Here is a 15,889-nt window from a genome sequence, read left to right on the forward strand (position 1 = left end):
ACTCCTGACAGCCGTTTTGTGATATGCATCGACTCCTGACAGCCGTTTTGTGATATGCATCGACTCCTGACAGCCGTTTTGTGATATGCATGGACTCCTGACAGCCGTTTTGTGATATGCATGGACTCCTGACAGCCGTTTTGTGATATGCATGGACTCCTGACAGCCGTTTTGTGATATGCATCGACTCCTGACAGCCGTTTTGTGATATGCATGGACTCCTGACAGCCGTTTTATGATATGCATGGACTCCTGACAGCCGTTTTGTGATATGCATCGACTCGTGACAGGCCTTTTGTGATATGCATCGACTCGCAACAGGCCTTTTGTGATATGCATCGACTCGCAACAGGCCTTTTGTGATATGCATCGACTCGCGACAGGCCTTTTGTGATATGCATCGACTCGCGATAGGCCTGTTGTGATATGCATCGACTCGCGATAGGCCTGTTGTGATATGCATCGACTCGTGATAGGCCTGTTGTGATATGCATCGACTTGCGATAGTTCTTTTGTGATATCTCCAACCTTCCTTTTCTCTCAAAAATTCTTGAAAGGGTAGTTGTAAAACAGCTAACTGATCATCTGCAGAGGAATGGTCTATTTGAAGAGTTTCAGTCAGGTTTTAGAATTCATCATAGTACAGAAACAGCATTAGTGAAGGTTACAAATGATCTTCTTATGGCCTCGGACAGTGGACTCATCTCTGTGCTTGTTCTGTTAGACCTCAGTGCTGCTTTTGATACTGTTGACCATAAAATTTTATTACAGAGATTAGAGCATGCCTTAGGTATTAAAGGCACTGCGCTGCGGTGGTTTGAATCATATTTGTCTAATAGATTACAATTTGTTCATGTAAATGGGGAATCTTCTTCACAGACTAAAGTTAATTATGGAGTTCCACAAGGTTCTGTGCTAGGACCAATTTTATTCACTTTATACATGCTTCCCTTAGGCAGTATTATTAGACGGTATTGCTTAAATTTTCATTGTTACGCAGATGATACCCAGCTTTATCTATCCATGAAGCCAGAGGACACACACCAATTAGATAAACTGCAGGATTGTCTTACAGACATAAAGACATGGATGACCTTTAATTTCCTGCTTTTAAACTCAGATAAAACTGAAGTTATTGTACTTGGCCCCACAAATCTTAGAAACATGGTGTCTAACCAGATCCTTACTCTGGATGGCATTACCCTGACCTCTAGTAATACTGTGAGAAATCTTGGAGTCATTTTTGATCAGGATATGTCATTCAAAGCGCATATTAAACAAATATGTAGGACTGCTTTTTTGCATTTACGCAATATCTCTAAAATCAGAAAGGTCTTGTCTCAGAGTGATGCTGAAAAACTAATTCATGCATTTATTTCCTCTAGGCTGGACTATTGTAATTCATTATTATCAGGTTGTCCTAAAAGTTCCCTAAAAAGCCTTCAGTTAATTCTGACGGGGACTAGAAGGAGAGAGCATATCTCACCCATATTGGCCTCTCTTCATTGGCTTCCTGTTAATTCTAGAATAGAATTTAAAATTCTTCTTCTTACTTATAAGGTTTTGAGTAATCAGGTCCCATCTTATCTTAGGGACCTCGTAGTACCATATCACCCCAATAGAGCGCTTCGCTCTCAGACTGCAGGCTTACTTGTAGTTCCTAGGGTTTGTAAGAGTAGAATGGGAGGCAGAGCCTTCAGCTTTCAGGCTCCTCTCCTGTGGAACCAGCTCCCAATTCAGATCAGGGAGACAGACACCCTCTCTACTTTTAAGATTAGGCTTAAAACCTTCCTTTTTGCTAAAGCTTATAGTTAGGGCTGGATCAGGTGACCCTGAACCATCCCTTAGTTATGCTGCTATAGACGTAGACTGCTGGGGGGTTCCCATGATGCACTGTTTCTTTCTCTTTTTGCTCTGTATGCACCACTCTGCATTTAATCATTAGTGATCGATCTCTGCTCCCCTCCACAGCATGTCTTTTTCCTGGTTCTCTCCCTCAGCCCCAACCAGTCCCAACAGAAGACTGCCCCTCCCTGAGCCTGGTTCTGCTGGAGGTTTCTTCCTGTTAAAAGGGAGTTTTTCCTTCCCACTGTAGCCAAGTGCTTGCTCACAGGGGGTCGTTTTGACCGTTGGGGTTTTACATAATTATTGTATGGCCTTGCCTTACAATATAAAGCGCCTTGGGGCAACTGTTTGTTGTGATTTGGCGCTATATAAAAAAATTGATTGATTGATTGATTGATTGATTGATATGCATCGACTCGTGATAAGCCTTTTGTGTTATGCATCGACTCGTGTCAGGCCTTTTGTGATATGCATCGACTCGTGACAGCCGTTTTGTGTTATGCATCGACTCCTGACAGCCGTTTTGTGTTATGCATCGACTCCTGACAGCCGTTTTGTGTTATGCATCGACTCGTGATAGGCCTTTTGTGATATGCATCGAATCCTGATTGGTGTTTTGTGATTTGCATCGACTTGTGATAGGCCTTTTTTGATATGCATCGACTCATGATAAGCCTTTTGTGATATGCATCGACTCGTGACAGCCATTTTGTGTTATGCATCGACTCGCGATAGGCCTTTTGGGATATGCATCGACTCCTGACAGCCGTTTTGTGTTATGCATCGACTCGTGATAGGCCTTTTGTGATATGCATCGACTCGTGATAGGCCTTTTGTGATATGCATCGACTCCTGACAGCCATTTTGTGTTATGCATCGACTCGTGATAGGCCTTTTGTGATATGCATCGACTCGTGATAGGCCTTTTGTGATATGCATCGACTCGTGATAGGCCTTTTGTGATATGCATCGAATCCTGATTGGTGTTTTGTGATTTGCATCGACTCGTGATAGGCCTTTTGTGATTTGCATCGACTCATGATTGGGGTTTTGTGATTTGCATCGACTCGTGATAGGCCTTTTGTGATTTGCATCGACTCATGATAGCCATTTTGTGTTATGCATCGACTCGTGATAGGCCTTTTGTGATATGCATCGACTCGTGATAGGCCTTTTGTGATATGCATCGACTCGTGATAGGCCTTTTGTGATATGCATCGAATCCTGATTGGTGTTTTGTGATTTGCATCGACTCGTGATAGGCCTTTTGTGATTTGCATCGACTCATGATTGGGGTTTTGTGATTTGCATCGACTCGTGATAGGCCTTTTGTGATTTGCATCGACTCACGATAGGCCTTTTGTGATATGCATCGACTCACGATAAGCCTTTTGTGATATGCATCGACTCGTGATAGGCCTTTTGCGATATGCATCGACTCGTGATAGCCCTTTTGGGATATGCATCGACTCGTGATAGCCCTTTTGGGATATGCATCGACTCGCGATAGGCCTTTTGTGATATGCATTGACTCGTGACAGCCATTTTGTGTTATGCATCGACTCGTGACAGCCATTTTGTGTTATGTATCGACTCGTGACAGCCATTTTGTGTTATGTATCGACTCGTGATAGGCCTTTTGTGATATGCATTGACTCGTGACAGCCATTTTGTGTTATGCATCGACTCGTGACAGCCATTTTGTGTTATGTATCAACTCGTGACAGCCATTTTGTGTTATGTATCGACTCGTGATAGGCCTTTTGTGATATGCATTGACTCCTGACAGCCGTTTTGTGATATGCATCGACTCGTGACAGCCGTTTTGTGTTATGCATCGACTCGTGATAGGCCTTTTGCGATATGCATCGACTCGCGATAGGCCTTTTGGGATATGCATCGACTCGCGATAGGCCTTTTGGGATATGCATCGACTCGCGATAGGCCTTTTGGGATATGCATCGACTCGCGATAGGCCTTTTGTGATATGCATTGACTCGTGACAGCCATTTTGTGTTATGCATCGACTCGTGACAGCCATTTTGTGTTATGTATTGACTCGTGACAGCCATTTTGTGTTATATATCGACTCGTGATAGGCCTTTTGTGATATGCATCGACTCGTGATAGGCCTTTTGTGATATGCATCGACTCGTGATAGGCCTTTTGTGATATGCATCGACTCCTGACAGCCGTTTTGTGATATGCATCGACTCGTGACAGCCGTTTTGTGTTATGCATCGACTCGTGATAGGCCTTTTGCGATATGCATCGACTCGTGATAGCCCTTTTGGGATATGCATCGACTCGTGATAGGCCTTTTGTGATATGCATCGAATCCTGATAAACAGTAAGTTTTGCAGAGTAAAATTTAGTCTGCTGGGATAACATTTGGTCCCCGTCAAAATAGAGTTAAATATACTCTATCACAGTGCTAAATCAATTCTATCACAGTGTAAAATCAACTCTTACTGGAGTAGAAACACTTGATTTGACAAGATGGTACCAAAGACAAGACTGGGACCAAATGTCATCCCGGCAGAGTAAATTTTACTCAGCAAAATTTACTGTGTAGGCGTTTTGTGATGTGCATGACCCGTGGCAACCATTTTGTGTTATGCATTGACTCGTGATAGCCGTTTTGTGTTAAGCGTCGACTCGTGACAGCCGTTTTGTGTTAAGCGTCGACTCGTGACAGCCGTTTTGTGTTAAGCGTCGACTCGTGACAGCCGTTTTGTGTTAAGCGTCGACTCGTGACAGCCGTTTTGTGTTAAGCGTCGACTCGTGACAGCCGTTTTGTGTTAAGCGTCGACTCCTGACAGCCGTTTTGTGTTACGCGTCGACTCCTGACAGCCGTTTTGTGTTACGCGTCGACTCCTGACAGCCGTTTTGTGTTACGCGTCGACTCCTGACAGCCGTTTTGTGTTACGCGTCGACTCCTGACAGCCGTTTTGTGTTACGCGTCGACTCGCGACAGCCGTTTGGTGATACGCTTCGACTCGCGACAGCCGTTTGGTGATACGCTTCGACTCGCGACAGGCCTTTTGGGATACGCATCGACTCGCGACAGGCCTTTTGGGATACGCATCGACTCACGACAGGCCTTTTGGGATACGCATCGACTCGCGACAGGCCTGTTGTGATACGCATCGACTCGCGACAGGCCTGTTGTGATATGCATCGACTCGCAACAGGCCTGTTGTGATATGCATCGACTCGCGACAGGCCTGTTGTGATATGCATCGACTCGCGATAGGCCTTTTGTGATATGCATCGACTCCTGACAGCCGTTTTGTGATATGCATTGACTCGCGACAGCCGTTTTGTGATGTGCATCGACTCGCGATAGGCCTTTTGTGATGTGCATCGACTCGCGATAGGCCTTTTGTCATATGCATCGAATCCTGATTGGCGTTTTTTGATATGCATCGACTCGTGATAGGCCTTTCATAATATGCATCGAATCCCGATTGCCGTTTTGTGATATGTATCGACTCGAGATAGGCCTTTTGTAATATGCATTGAATCCTGAAAGGCGTTTTGTGATATGCATCGACTCGCGATAGGCCTTTTGGGATATGCATCGACTCGCCATAGGCCTTTTGGGATATGCATCAACTCGCGATAGGCCTTTTGGGATGTGCATCGACTCGCGATAGGCCTTTTGTGATATGCATCGACTCGCGATAGGCCTTTTGTGATGTGTATCGACTCGCGATAGGCCTTTTGTCATATACATCGACTCCTGACAGCCGTTTTGTGATATGCATCGACTCCTGACAGCCGTTTTGTGATATGCATCGACTCCTGACAGCCGTTTTGTGATATGCATCGACTCCTGACAGCCGTTTTGTGATATGCATCGACTCGCGATAGGCCTTTTGGGATATGCATCGACTCGCGATAGGCCTTTTGTGATATGCATCGACTCGCGATAGGCCTTTTGTGATGTGCATTGACTCGCGATAGGCCTTTTGTCATATGCATCGAATCCTGATTGGCGTTTTTTGATATGCATCGACTCGTGATAGGCCTTTTGTAATATGCATTGAATCCTGATAGGTGTTTTGTGATATGCATGGAATCCTGATTGGCGTTTTGTGATATGCATTGAATCCTGATAGGCCTTTTGTAATATGCATCGAATCCTGACAGGCGTTTTGTGATATGCATTGAATCCTGACAGGAATTTTGCGACATGCATCGACCCGTGACACCTGTAGCATAATATGTACAAAGTGCAATAGGTCTATCGTAACGTGTACCGTGTCTCAGTAACTGTATTGTGATATTATCGTATCACAGTGCCTGTAATGTGATCTGCATTGTATCGTGGAGCCGGTGTATCATTCCAGCCCTCATAGATTCCTGCAGTTAACTTAAAAAAGACAAGATCCTGTGAGGTAAAAACACAAAGACCAGTGACAGCAAACACTGCATATTTTCTATTCGTCCCGCCTCGTGCTGTCTGATGATATCAGTAATCTGTGGGCAGAACGTGAGAACTTGACCTTTACATCAGAGAGCAGACACTCGGTTCTGCAGACACTCTGCCTCTTCATGGACCTCTGATTCGTTGCTGATTTGGGGAATGTAATATTTAGACTCATTTGAGAATCCACGTGACATTTGAGAAGTTGTTCTGGATTTTAGCTGAATGCTGGCTCACTATTTAGGAAAAATGTGTTTATGCATGCTACAAGGTGCAAGTGACAAGGTGCACGTGACAGCATGCCAGGGCTGGGGAAAAAAAAAAAAAAAAAGATTTGTTTTTGATTTAATTAATCATTTTTCATTTTTACTTATTTCACTTTTCTAAATGAGACAATAAAAATAATATTGTTATTTCTAATCTTTATTGACATGTTAACACAAAAACATGTACAAGTACCATTAATTAATGGCACTGATTTCATATTTCAGTTTTTTAAAGTACTGAGTTCTAAAATAAAATAAAATATTTTTTTTTTCATTTCTTTACAGCGATTTAAATCATTTTTTTAATCCGCTGATTTAAATCATACCAGCCCTGTAAGGTGCAGCAGTATTTTTTGGTAAGCAGAGTTAGAATCATGTCACCTGTATTCTCTAACTTGATGCTCGGTGGTTCATAATGACTACCAATTGTTTGCAAGCTGACTTGAGACTTGAGACTTGGCAATTCATGACTTGAGAATTACTTGACAGTGACTTTGTCCCACATCTGCCTGAAGGACTCTAAGACCATGAGAAACAAAATTCTCTGGTCTGATGAAACAAAGACTGAACTCTTTCATGTCGTGTTTGAAAGAAACCAGGCACCATCCCTACAGTGAAGCATGGTGGTGGCAGCATCATGCTGTGGGGATGTTTTTCAGCAGCAGGAACTGGGAGACTACAACCCCTGGCAAAAATTATGGAATCACCGGCCTCGGAGGATGTTCATTCAGCTGTTTAATTTTGTAGAAAAAAGGCAGATCACAAACATGACACAAAACTAAAGTCATTTCAAATGGCAACTTTCTGGCTTTAAGAAACACTATAAGAAATCAGGAAAAATAATTGTGGCAGTCAGTAACGGTTACTTTTTTAGACCAAGCAGAGGGAAAAAAATATGGAATCACTCAATTCTGAGGAAAAAAATTATGGAATCATGAGAAACAAAAGAACACTCCAACACATCACTAGTATTTTGTTGCACCACCTCTGGCTTTTATAACAGCTTGCAGTCTCTGAGGCATGGACTTAATGAGTGACAAACAGTACTCTTCATCAATCTGGCTCCAACTTTCTCTGATTGCTGTTGCCAGATCAGCTTTGCAGGTTGGAGCCTTGTCATGGACCATTTTCTTCAACTTCCACCAAAGATTTTCAATTGGATTAAGATCTGGACTCTTTGCAGGCCATGACATTGACCCTATGTGTCTTTTTGCAAGGAATGTTTTCACAGTTTTTGCTCTATGGCAAGATGCATTATCATCTTGAAAAATGATTTCATCATCCCCAAACATCCTTTCAATTGATGGGATAAGAAAAGTGTCCAAAATATCAATGTAAACTTGTGCATTTATTGATGATGTAATGACAGCCATCTCCCCAGTGCCTTTACCTGACATGCAGCCCCATATCATCAATGACTGTGGAAATTTACATGTTCTCTTCAGGCAGTCATCTTTATAAATCTCATTGGAACGGCACCAAACAAAAGTTCCAGCATCATCACCTTGCCCAATGCAGATTCGAGATTCATCACTGAATATGACTTTCATCCAGTCATCCACAGTCCACGATTGCTTTTCTTTAGCCCATTGTAACCTTGTTTTTTTCTGTTCAGGTGTTAATGATGGCTTTCGTTTAGCTTTTCTGTATGTAAATCCCATTTCCTTTAGGCGGTTTCTTACAGTTCGGTCACAGACGTTGACTCCAGTTTCCTCCCATTCGTTCCTCATTTGTTTTGTTGTGCATTTTCGATTTTTGAGACATATTGCTTTAAGTTTTCTGTCTTGATGCTTTGATGTCTTCCTTGGTCTACCAGTATGTTTGTCTTTACCAGCCTTCCCATGTTGTTTGTATTTGGTCCAGAGTTTAGACACAGCTGACTGTGAACAACCAACATCTTTTGCAACACTGCATGATGATTTACCCTCTTTTAAGAGTTTGATAATCCTCTCCTTTGTTTCAATTGACATCTCTCGTGTTGGAGCCATGATTCATGTCAGTCCACTTTGTGCAACAGCTCTCTAAGGTGTGATCACTCCTTTTTAGATGCAGACTAACGAGCAGATCTGATTTGATGCAGGTGTTAGTTTTGGGGATGAAAATTTACAGGGTGATTCCATAATTTATTCCTCAGAATTGAGTGAGTCCATATTTTTTTCCTCTGCTTGGTCTAAAAAAGTAACCGTTACTGACTGCCACAATTATTTTTTCTTAATTTCTTATAGTGTTTCTTAAAGCCAGAAAGTTGCCATTTGAAATGACTTTAGTTTTGTGTCATGTCTGTGATCTGCTTTTTTTCTACAAAATGAAACTGAATGAACATCCTCTGAGGCCGGTGATTCCATAATTATTGCCAGGGGTTGTAGTCAGGATTGAGGGAAAGATGAATGCAGCGATGTACAGAGACATCCTGGATGAAAACCTGCTCCAGAGCGCTCTTGACCTCAGTCTGGGGTGACGGTTCATCTTTCAACAGGACAGTGACCCTAAGCACACAGCCAAGATATCAAAGGAGTGTCTTCAGGACAACTCTGCAAATGTCACTGAGTGGCCCAGCCACAGCCCAGACCTGAATCCGATTGAACATCTCTGGAGAGATCTGAAAATGACTGTGCACTGACGCTCCCCATCCAATCTGATGGCACTTGAGAGGTGCTGCAAAGAGGAATGGACCAAACTGCCTGAAGATAGGTGCACCAAGCTTGTGGCATCATATTCAAGAAGACTTGAGGCTGTAATTGCTGCCAAAGGTGCATCAACAAAGTACTAAGCAAAGGCTGTGAATACTTATGTACACATGGTTGCTTAGGTTTTATTTTTAATAAATTTTTAATTTTTTAATTAAAAAAAAAAAACCTTTGTCATGTTGTCATTGTGGGCTGTTGTGGGTCGAATTTTGATGGGAAAAATTATTTTATCCATATTGGAATAAGGCTGTAACATAACAAATTGTGGAAAAAGTGAAGCACTGTGAACACTTTCTGGACCCATGGTACTTTTGTTGTCCCTGTGATTCTCTCATTTGTGTTCTGTCCATTCATCTGTCTCAGCATGCTCAGTTCTTCTCCTGCACTCCCATCACTGCCCATGTCACAGCACCATACAATTTATTCATTTGCTGTCACATCATAAATTATGTAGAAGTGCTCTATACATGAACAAAATCAAGATCTACGTTATTTCGAGTCTTACCACTACTTTCGGCTGCTGACCTTTAACCTTTGCCTTCCTTTCCTCTTGCACACAGCACTCCAGAGGAAAAGATTCCACAATGTCTTGATAACTCAAACCCAGTCGATATATTGGTTGGCTGGTGATATCGGCTGATATGAGCCGTTCACAAACATATCGGTATCGGCATTATTTTTACAGATATGATACCTTTTATGTCACTGAATAAACAATGCAGAAAACACTTTGGCTGTCGGAAAAGGTGTCATTACATAATTTGTCCAGCAGAGGGTGATCCAATGCAACTGTTGACATGCTGTCCAGCATGGCTGGGACCCCATCACCCCTTGGTCACATGAGCTACAAGAGACAGAGGCAAAGCCATCAGCTGCCATTTCATCACAAAGTCTAAAATAACTTGATGAAGACAAAATTTGTGAAACTGAGTAACACGGCTGCAGGTGGTCCAGATGAGAGGAGATGCAGTGAGAATACACTCACCACTGAGTGCACCCTAGCAACCATATAGATCACCCAGGAACCAAATAGATCATCCTAGCAAACACATAGATCACCCAGGAACCACACAGGTCAGACAGGAACCACATAGATCACCCATGAACCAAACAGATCACTTTATCAACCACTGAATGTACCCTAGCAACCACATAGCTCACCCAGGAACCACATAGATCACTGTATCAACCACAAAATGCAGCATAGCAACCACAGAGATTAGCATAGAAAGAGTGATGGGCACAGTTCAGCTAACCGCTAATTAGCAAAGCTAACTTTTTCATTAGTGGATTAGCTTTTCAGCTAACTCTGAAAACCATCAACAGACCAATTAGCTTCTGCAAAATTTCGTTCCGCTAACTTTCGGTCCGCTAATATTTTTTGTTAGCATAGTGAGTAAAGCTTAATGGTCAAAAACATCTGTACACCCTAAAATCAAATATTAGTTCCTGTCGTGTGTTTTGCAACAGTCAGGCCATTGTGAGGAGCTCAGCCCTCCCCCAGGAGAAGGGGTGGGGCAGCTGCTGCAAATAAAGAGCTTTAAATATACAGCAACTCAGACAGTAGCAGAAGAGATAAAACGCATAGTAACATTAACAACACTGCAAAACTAACATGTACTAAAATAATAATTTTAAAAAACCCAAACACTGAACTCCCATAACGCTTTGCAGCAGCAATAGACAGTGTGTCTGCTTTAAAGACAGTGTGTGCATGCAAATCTTTACCTTTTTAAGTGAAAAGACATTTATTTATGGAGTTAATGCATAGAGGGTGATGTACAAATAGTCCTTGATTTGCACACGTGTTTCCGATTTGTAACTTGTGTGTTGTTTTTACAAATAAATGTGTATTTGTAAATATGTAATTGTTTTCATTTGTTAAAAACATGGCATTTGCAAAACTGAAAATTCTGTTTGTGAAGTGTGATTCAGCATTTGTGAATCACAGATCACATGTTGGTCGCTATTCACAATCCCATCCAGTAGATGGCAGTGTTCTATGATTTTTGAGAGAGACTCATTTCCCATAATGCCTTAGTTGGTTAACGCTCAAGCCTTTAGAATTAGTGCTTTAGTTATTACTTATAAGTATATTTACTTATATTTTGACTTTGTAAAAATGACAGAGTTGCTGTTAATGTTGATAAACTGTCCGGAATAAGTTTTGTTTATAAATGAAACCATGAGTGAAAAGTGCTTTGCGTTTGATCTCCTCTGCCACTGTCTGTATTGTTGTGTGTGGAAAAGACTTTCTGCAGTGGCTGCCGCGGCAGGTGAATAAAGACAAAAGCTCTGGTTGTTGTTTATTTTGGATTTGTGATCACTTTTGAATTTACACAGACGCCCCTGTGGTGCTTAATCTCGAAACTGGTTTATCAGTAGCCGACAGTATGCTGAGTCAATACTAAAAGTTAGCGGTTGTCATGCTTGGATTTTCGACTTTATGTCCTCTATGGTTTTCTGGTTTTAGTTTTCATATGTTTATACTTTCTCATGTAAATCTCAGTTTGGTTCTGTTTATTGCTTTTCTTTGTTTGCACTTTCGTCACTGGTTCATTCTTTAGTTATCATCTATTTTGTAGATGGTTATTGTATTCCTTCACTCTGGGTCCTTTAAGTTACTTTAGTCTTAGTTTAGTTCTGTTTATCGCATTTATTGTATAATGCTTGGTCACAGGTTTTTGTTATTATTTATCTTCAGTGTTGCTTATCTGATTATGTTCCATTTGTTATTCATTGCATTTTCTGTTTATCCGTTGTTTTATTTATTGCATTGTTCTGTATTCACCGGGTGTTGTTTATTTGCAGTTTAACCAATAGTTTGTTTTGGCTTCATCAGTTATTGTTGTATTCTCTTTTGTGTCTGGCAGGATCGCTTTCATTCTAGTTTGGTTTAATATTAAGTTCCTTGTTTTTTTCCCTCTTTAGACTAGTCACAGTATTTCTTAGTTCAGCCCCTTTTTGTTTTGCTCACGCATTATTGTTTGTCTAGAACACGTCATTTATTCACTTAGTTTTTCTGTCACCCACTTATCTTGCTTTGCACCACTTTGTTTTGCCCTCCCGCACTCTCTTGCCTTTCTTCCCTCTTCTTTGTTCACTAATCCACACCTCTTACCAGAACCTTCCACACACCTGCTTCACATCACCCTGATTAGTTTGCTCCTATTAAAACCTTCACAGTTCCACAGCTCACTGCCCGATTGTTGACTTTGTTTACTTTCTAGCCTCTCGTTATTGTCCACTTTGCTCTTGTGTGTTTTGACCTTGCTTTTGTGCTCCGACCTCCACCTTGCCATATCCTGAACTCCGTCTGTATTTTGACTCTGCCTTTGTTTTGCCTGCTTTATACCTCGACGCCGTGTGAATGAACCCTGCCTGGTTTATGGACCACGTCCCAGCCTGTACTATGTCTGATACCTCTGCTCCCATGTCTGACTGCCTGTGTACTGAACCCAATGCCTGGTTTCAAGATAAAGCCTTTTATTCATCTAAATGAACCATGCCTGTGAGTCTGAATTGGTCTCCTACTGCTTCCGGTTTCAGCCCACCACGAGTCCTGACAGCGGTTAGCTGTAACGCCAGCTAAATTTTTTTTAGTGGTTTATCGGTTTAGTGTTATAAAAGTTAACTTTTCAGTTAGCGTATTTGCAGTTATCGAAGCTCACGTTTTGGTTAGCTGTGCCCACCACTGTATAGAAACTAGGGAGGAGCGAGTACACCACTATCTGTATCTGTTCAACCATCTAAATTATCTGTATCTGTATCTGTACTTGGAGTGGGTGGGGCCCAAACTGGAATTGGGTGTGGCTTGACCAGAAATGGGCAGGGCTTAAATCAGTACATTATTTTAAGCCTGAAATTGATATGGATTGATCAGAAGTTGTTATATTTACTGTTTCTTTGAAAACTATTTATAGAACAGCCTCAAATTTGAGATTCAATTCACTGATTTTAATCACAAAAGTAAAGAGAACTATTTACAGAACAAGTTTTTTATGAACTCAGAACATGAATATTCTTAAGTGTATGAATGAATATTTACAAAACAGCCTCAGAATTGAGATTCAATGTTTTTGATCACAAAAGTAAAGGAACCATTTACAGAACAAGTTTTTTTTATAAACTCAGAACATGAATATTCTTAAGTTTATGAATGAGTAACAGAACAGCCTCAGAATTAACATTCAGTGTAGTAGGAAATTATGAATTAAGTATGCATGAACAAGAGTTGTCATACTCAACATAACTTTTTTAATTATTTTTTTTTATTTTATGATCAAACTGCGATTTTCCGATTATTTATTTTTACTACCTAACATTCCTGGCATTTTTTCCCCACACAAAGTTAAACAATGTTGATTAAGGTGTCTGTGCATGTGAGTCCGTGTGCATGTGTGTGTGACTGAGTGAAATGGAGAGAGAGGTTGTTCTGAGACTGTTTATTTTTTAATGATCTGTGTGAACTTGGTGATTCATGCCAACATTCAGTGATGGCAAACAGGGAAATAATATGTCAGCTTTGTTCACTGTATTCTTCTCAAAAGCACTGCGTTCAGTAAGAGCTAAGTTTTCCAACTGACTTTATATAACCAGCCAAACGAAGAGCAAGCAAACGGTTAAAAAAACGACCAGAGTGGGGGCAGTGACCAACACAACATGAGCTGTTTTCCACTCTGTCTTGTCAAATGCACCGCGTACGTTATGAAACAAGTTCACCAAGTAACTTTAAATACCATACAAACCAAATTAGAGGCGAATTGAAGAAAACCTAAGGAGTACTGAGAAAGCAACGTAAGGTAGAATCAAGCCAAGCACAGAGAGAGAGATCCTGTCTGTGTGTGTGCAAGAGGCTGCAGAGAGACATGTCTGTGTAGGGAGGGGCGGGCGCTGTGAGTGACTGGCCAATCACAGAGAGTGAAGACAGTCAGTTAAGCTGGGCTTACACTGTGCGAGTTTTGGCCCTTTTTCAGCCGATTTTTCACTCATGCGAGAATTTTTTGGATTGCGCCAAATTTCAGCTTAATCAAGCATCATTCACCGTGTAGTTTACGTGGAGTAACAAGCTGCATTTAACCTCTCACGACCACCTCCTGATCGACAAGCGTATGGTTGGATAAAAATCAAACCTGTTTGATATTCTGGTTGGCCCTCGTGAGGGTATCGCGTTGTTGAAGCAGCGCTACAAGCGTCAATGAGCCGAGCCTTTACCTCAAAGAGACGGAGGATGTTGGCCACCATGATGGAGACGGAGCTGGCGGAGGCTCCAATCACACCCACAACGCGCTCAGGCTTCCTGATGAGCGGCGGCTCTCCATTGGAACAGCGAATGTCCGACGTGTCCTTCTGGATGAGTGCCTGCACAAACGTGAGTGACTGTTCAAGAGCGTAAGTGTCTCTGGAGCAGGTGTCCAGAATCCGAGCACCGAGTGTGATGTTAGGCAGCAAGTAGGGGTCGCTGTTGATCTGGTCTAGGGCGTACATCATGGCTTCCATGCGGTGGATCCCTTTCTCCTTCTTCAGTTCACCGCACGGCAGACCGTGGGGCCCGCGGGCGTGGATGGGGAACAGGCCACCCAACGTGATGTCACCAGAGATCTTGATGGAGTGGGGCTGGACATGCTGGTGGGACGCACTCACCAAACCCACTCGTTGACCAATCACAGTACAGAGGAGCAGCAGGACGCAGGGTAAGAGGGTTACCTGGATTTGTAAGTGTCCAATCCTAAACGAGTTGTGCAGATGATAGTGGTGGGCAAGGAAAAGGGCGGCGGCTGATGAGGTCATGCTGAGATTCAGTGGAGCCTTTTCATCCTGCCGCTGTCACCTGGAGGAAATTCAAATCAATCAATCAAAAGAACAAATCAATGGTGTAGTGCACACTTGAACATCTACTCAACCCTCAGGCCATCAGTTCACTGACTGACCGCGACGGTTCATCAGACCACCGAAAAACACCTGAAATGTACGGAGGAAGAAAGATTTCCTTCAGCCCTAATTAAATTAGGGCTGAAAAATGCACGTTACATTATGTGACGAACATAGAAAGCCAGTTTAAAAAATAAACACACAGCACGTTGTTGTGAACACAGAGCAAAAACTTGCGGTGCATTTTGTGAACATAGAGCACTAACTCATGGCGCACTTTATTAGTGAAGATCGCAAACACGTAGCACGCATTGTTCAAGAACACAAACTTGCAGTGCATTTTGTTAATGAAGAGCACAAACACATGCTGTGCTTTGTAAACAAAGTGCACAAACTCATGGTCCACTTTGTTAGTGAAGGGCGAAAATTCACGATGCACATTGTTCGAGAAGAACACAAACTTGCGGTGCATTTTGTTCACGAAGATCACAACTTGTGGCGCACTTTGTTAGCAAAGAGCACAAATTTGCTGCGCTCTTTGATAATGCAAAGCACTAACTCAGCCCGCTTTGTTAACAAAGAGCACAAACTCGAGGTGCGCATTGTTAAAGAAGAACACAAACTTGCGATGGGTTTTGTTCACGATCACAACTTGCGGCACACTTTGCTAGCGAAGAGCACAAATTTGCACCGCTCTTTGTTAATGCAGAGCACAAACTCACAGCCCATTTGATACAAGCAGCATAAACTCGAGGTGCATATTGTTAAAGAACACAAACTTGCAGCAC

The 15,889-nt window shown here is 42.1% G+C and overlaps 1 protein-coding gene across 1 annotated transcript in view; it reads right to left on the minus strand.

The window, feature by feature from the left end:
• grm6a (glutamate receptor, metabotropic 6a) overlaps positions 1–15,054 on the minus strand; it is a 56,274-nt gene extending 41,220 nt beyond the window's left edge. Inside the window, exon 1 of the mRNA XM_034171446.1 lies at positions 14,445–15,054. Within this exon, the coding sequence (XP_034027337.1) occupies positions 14,445–15,020 (576 nt within the window). The 5' untranslated portion in view covers positions 15,021–15,054. The remainder of the gene's footprint in view (positions 1–14,444) is intronic.
• Positions 15,055–15,889: the final 835 nt, after the last annotated feature.

The sequence above is a fragment of the Thalassophryne amazonica genome, chromosome 6 (genome assembly GCF_902500255.1).
Source record: "Thalassophryne amazonica chromosome 6, fThaAma1.1, whole genome shotgun sequence".
Classification (NCBI taxonomy): domain Eukaryota; kingdom Metazoa; phylum Chordata; class Actinopteri; order Batrachoidiformes; family Batrachoididae; genus Thalassophryne; species Thalassophryne amazonica.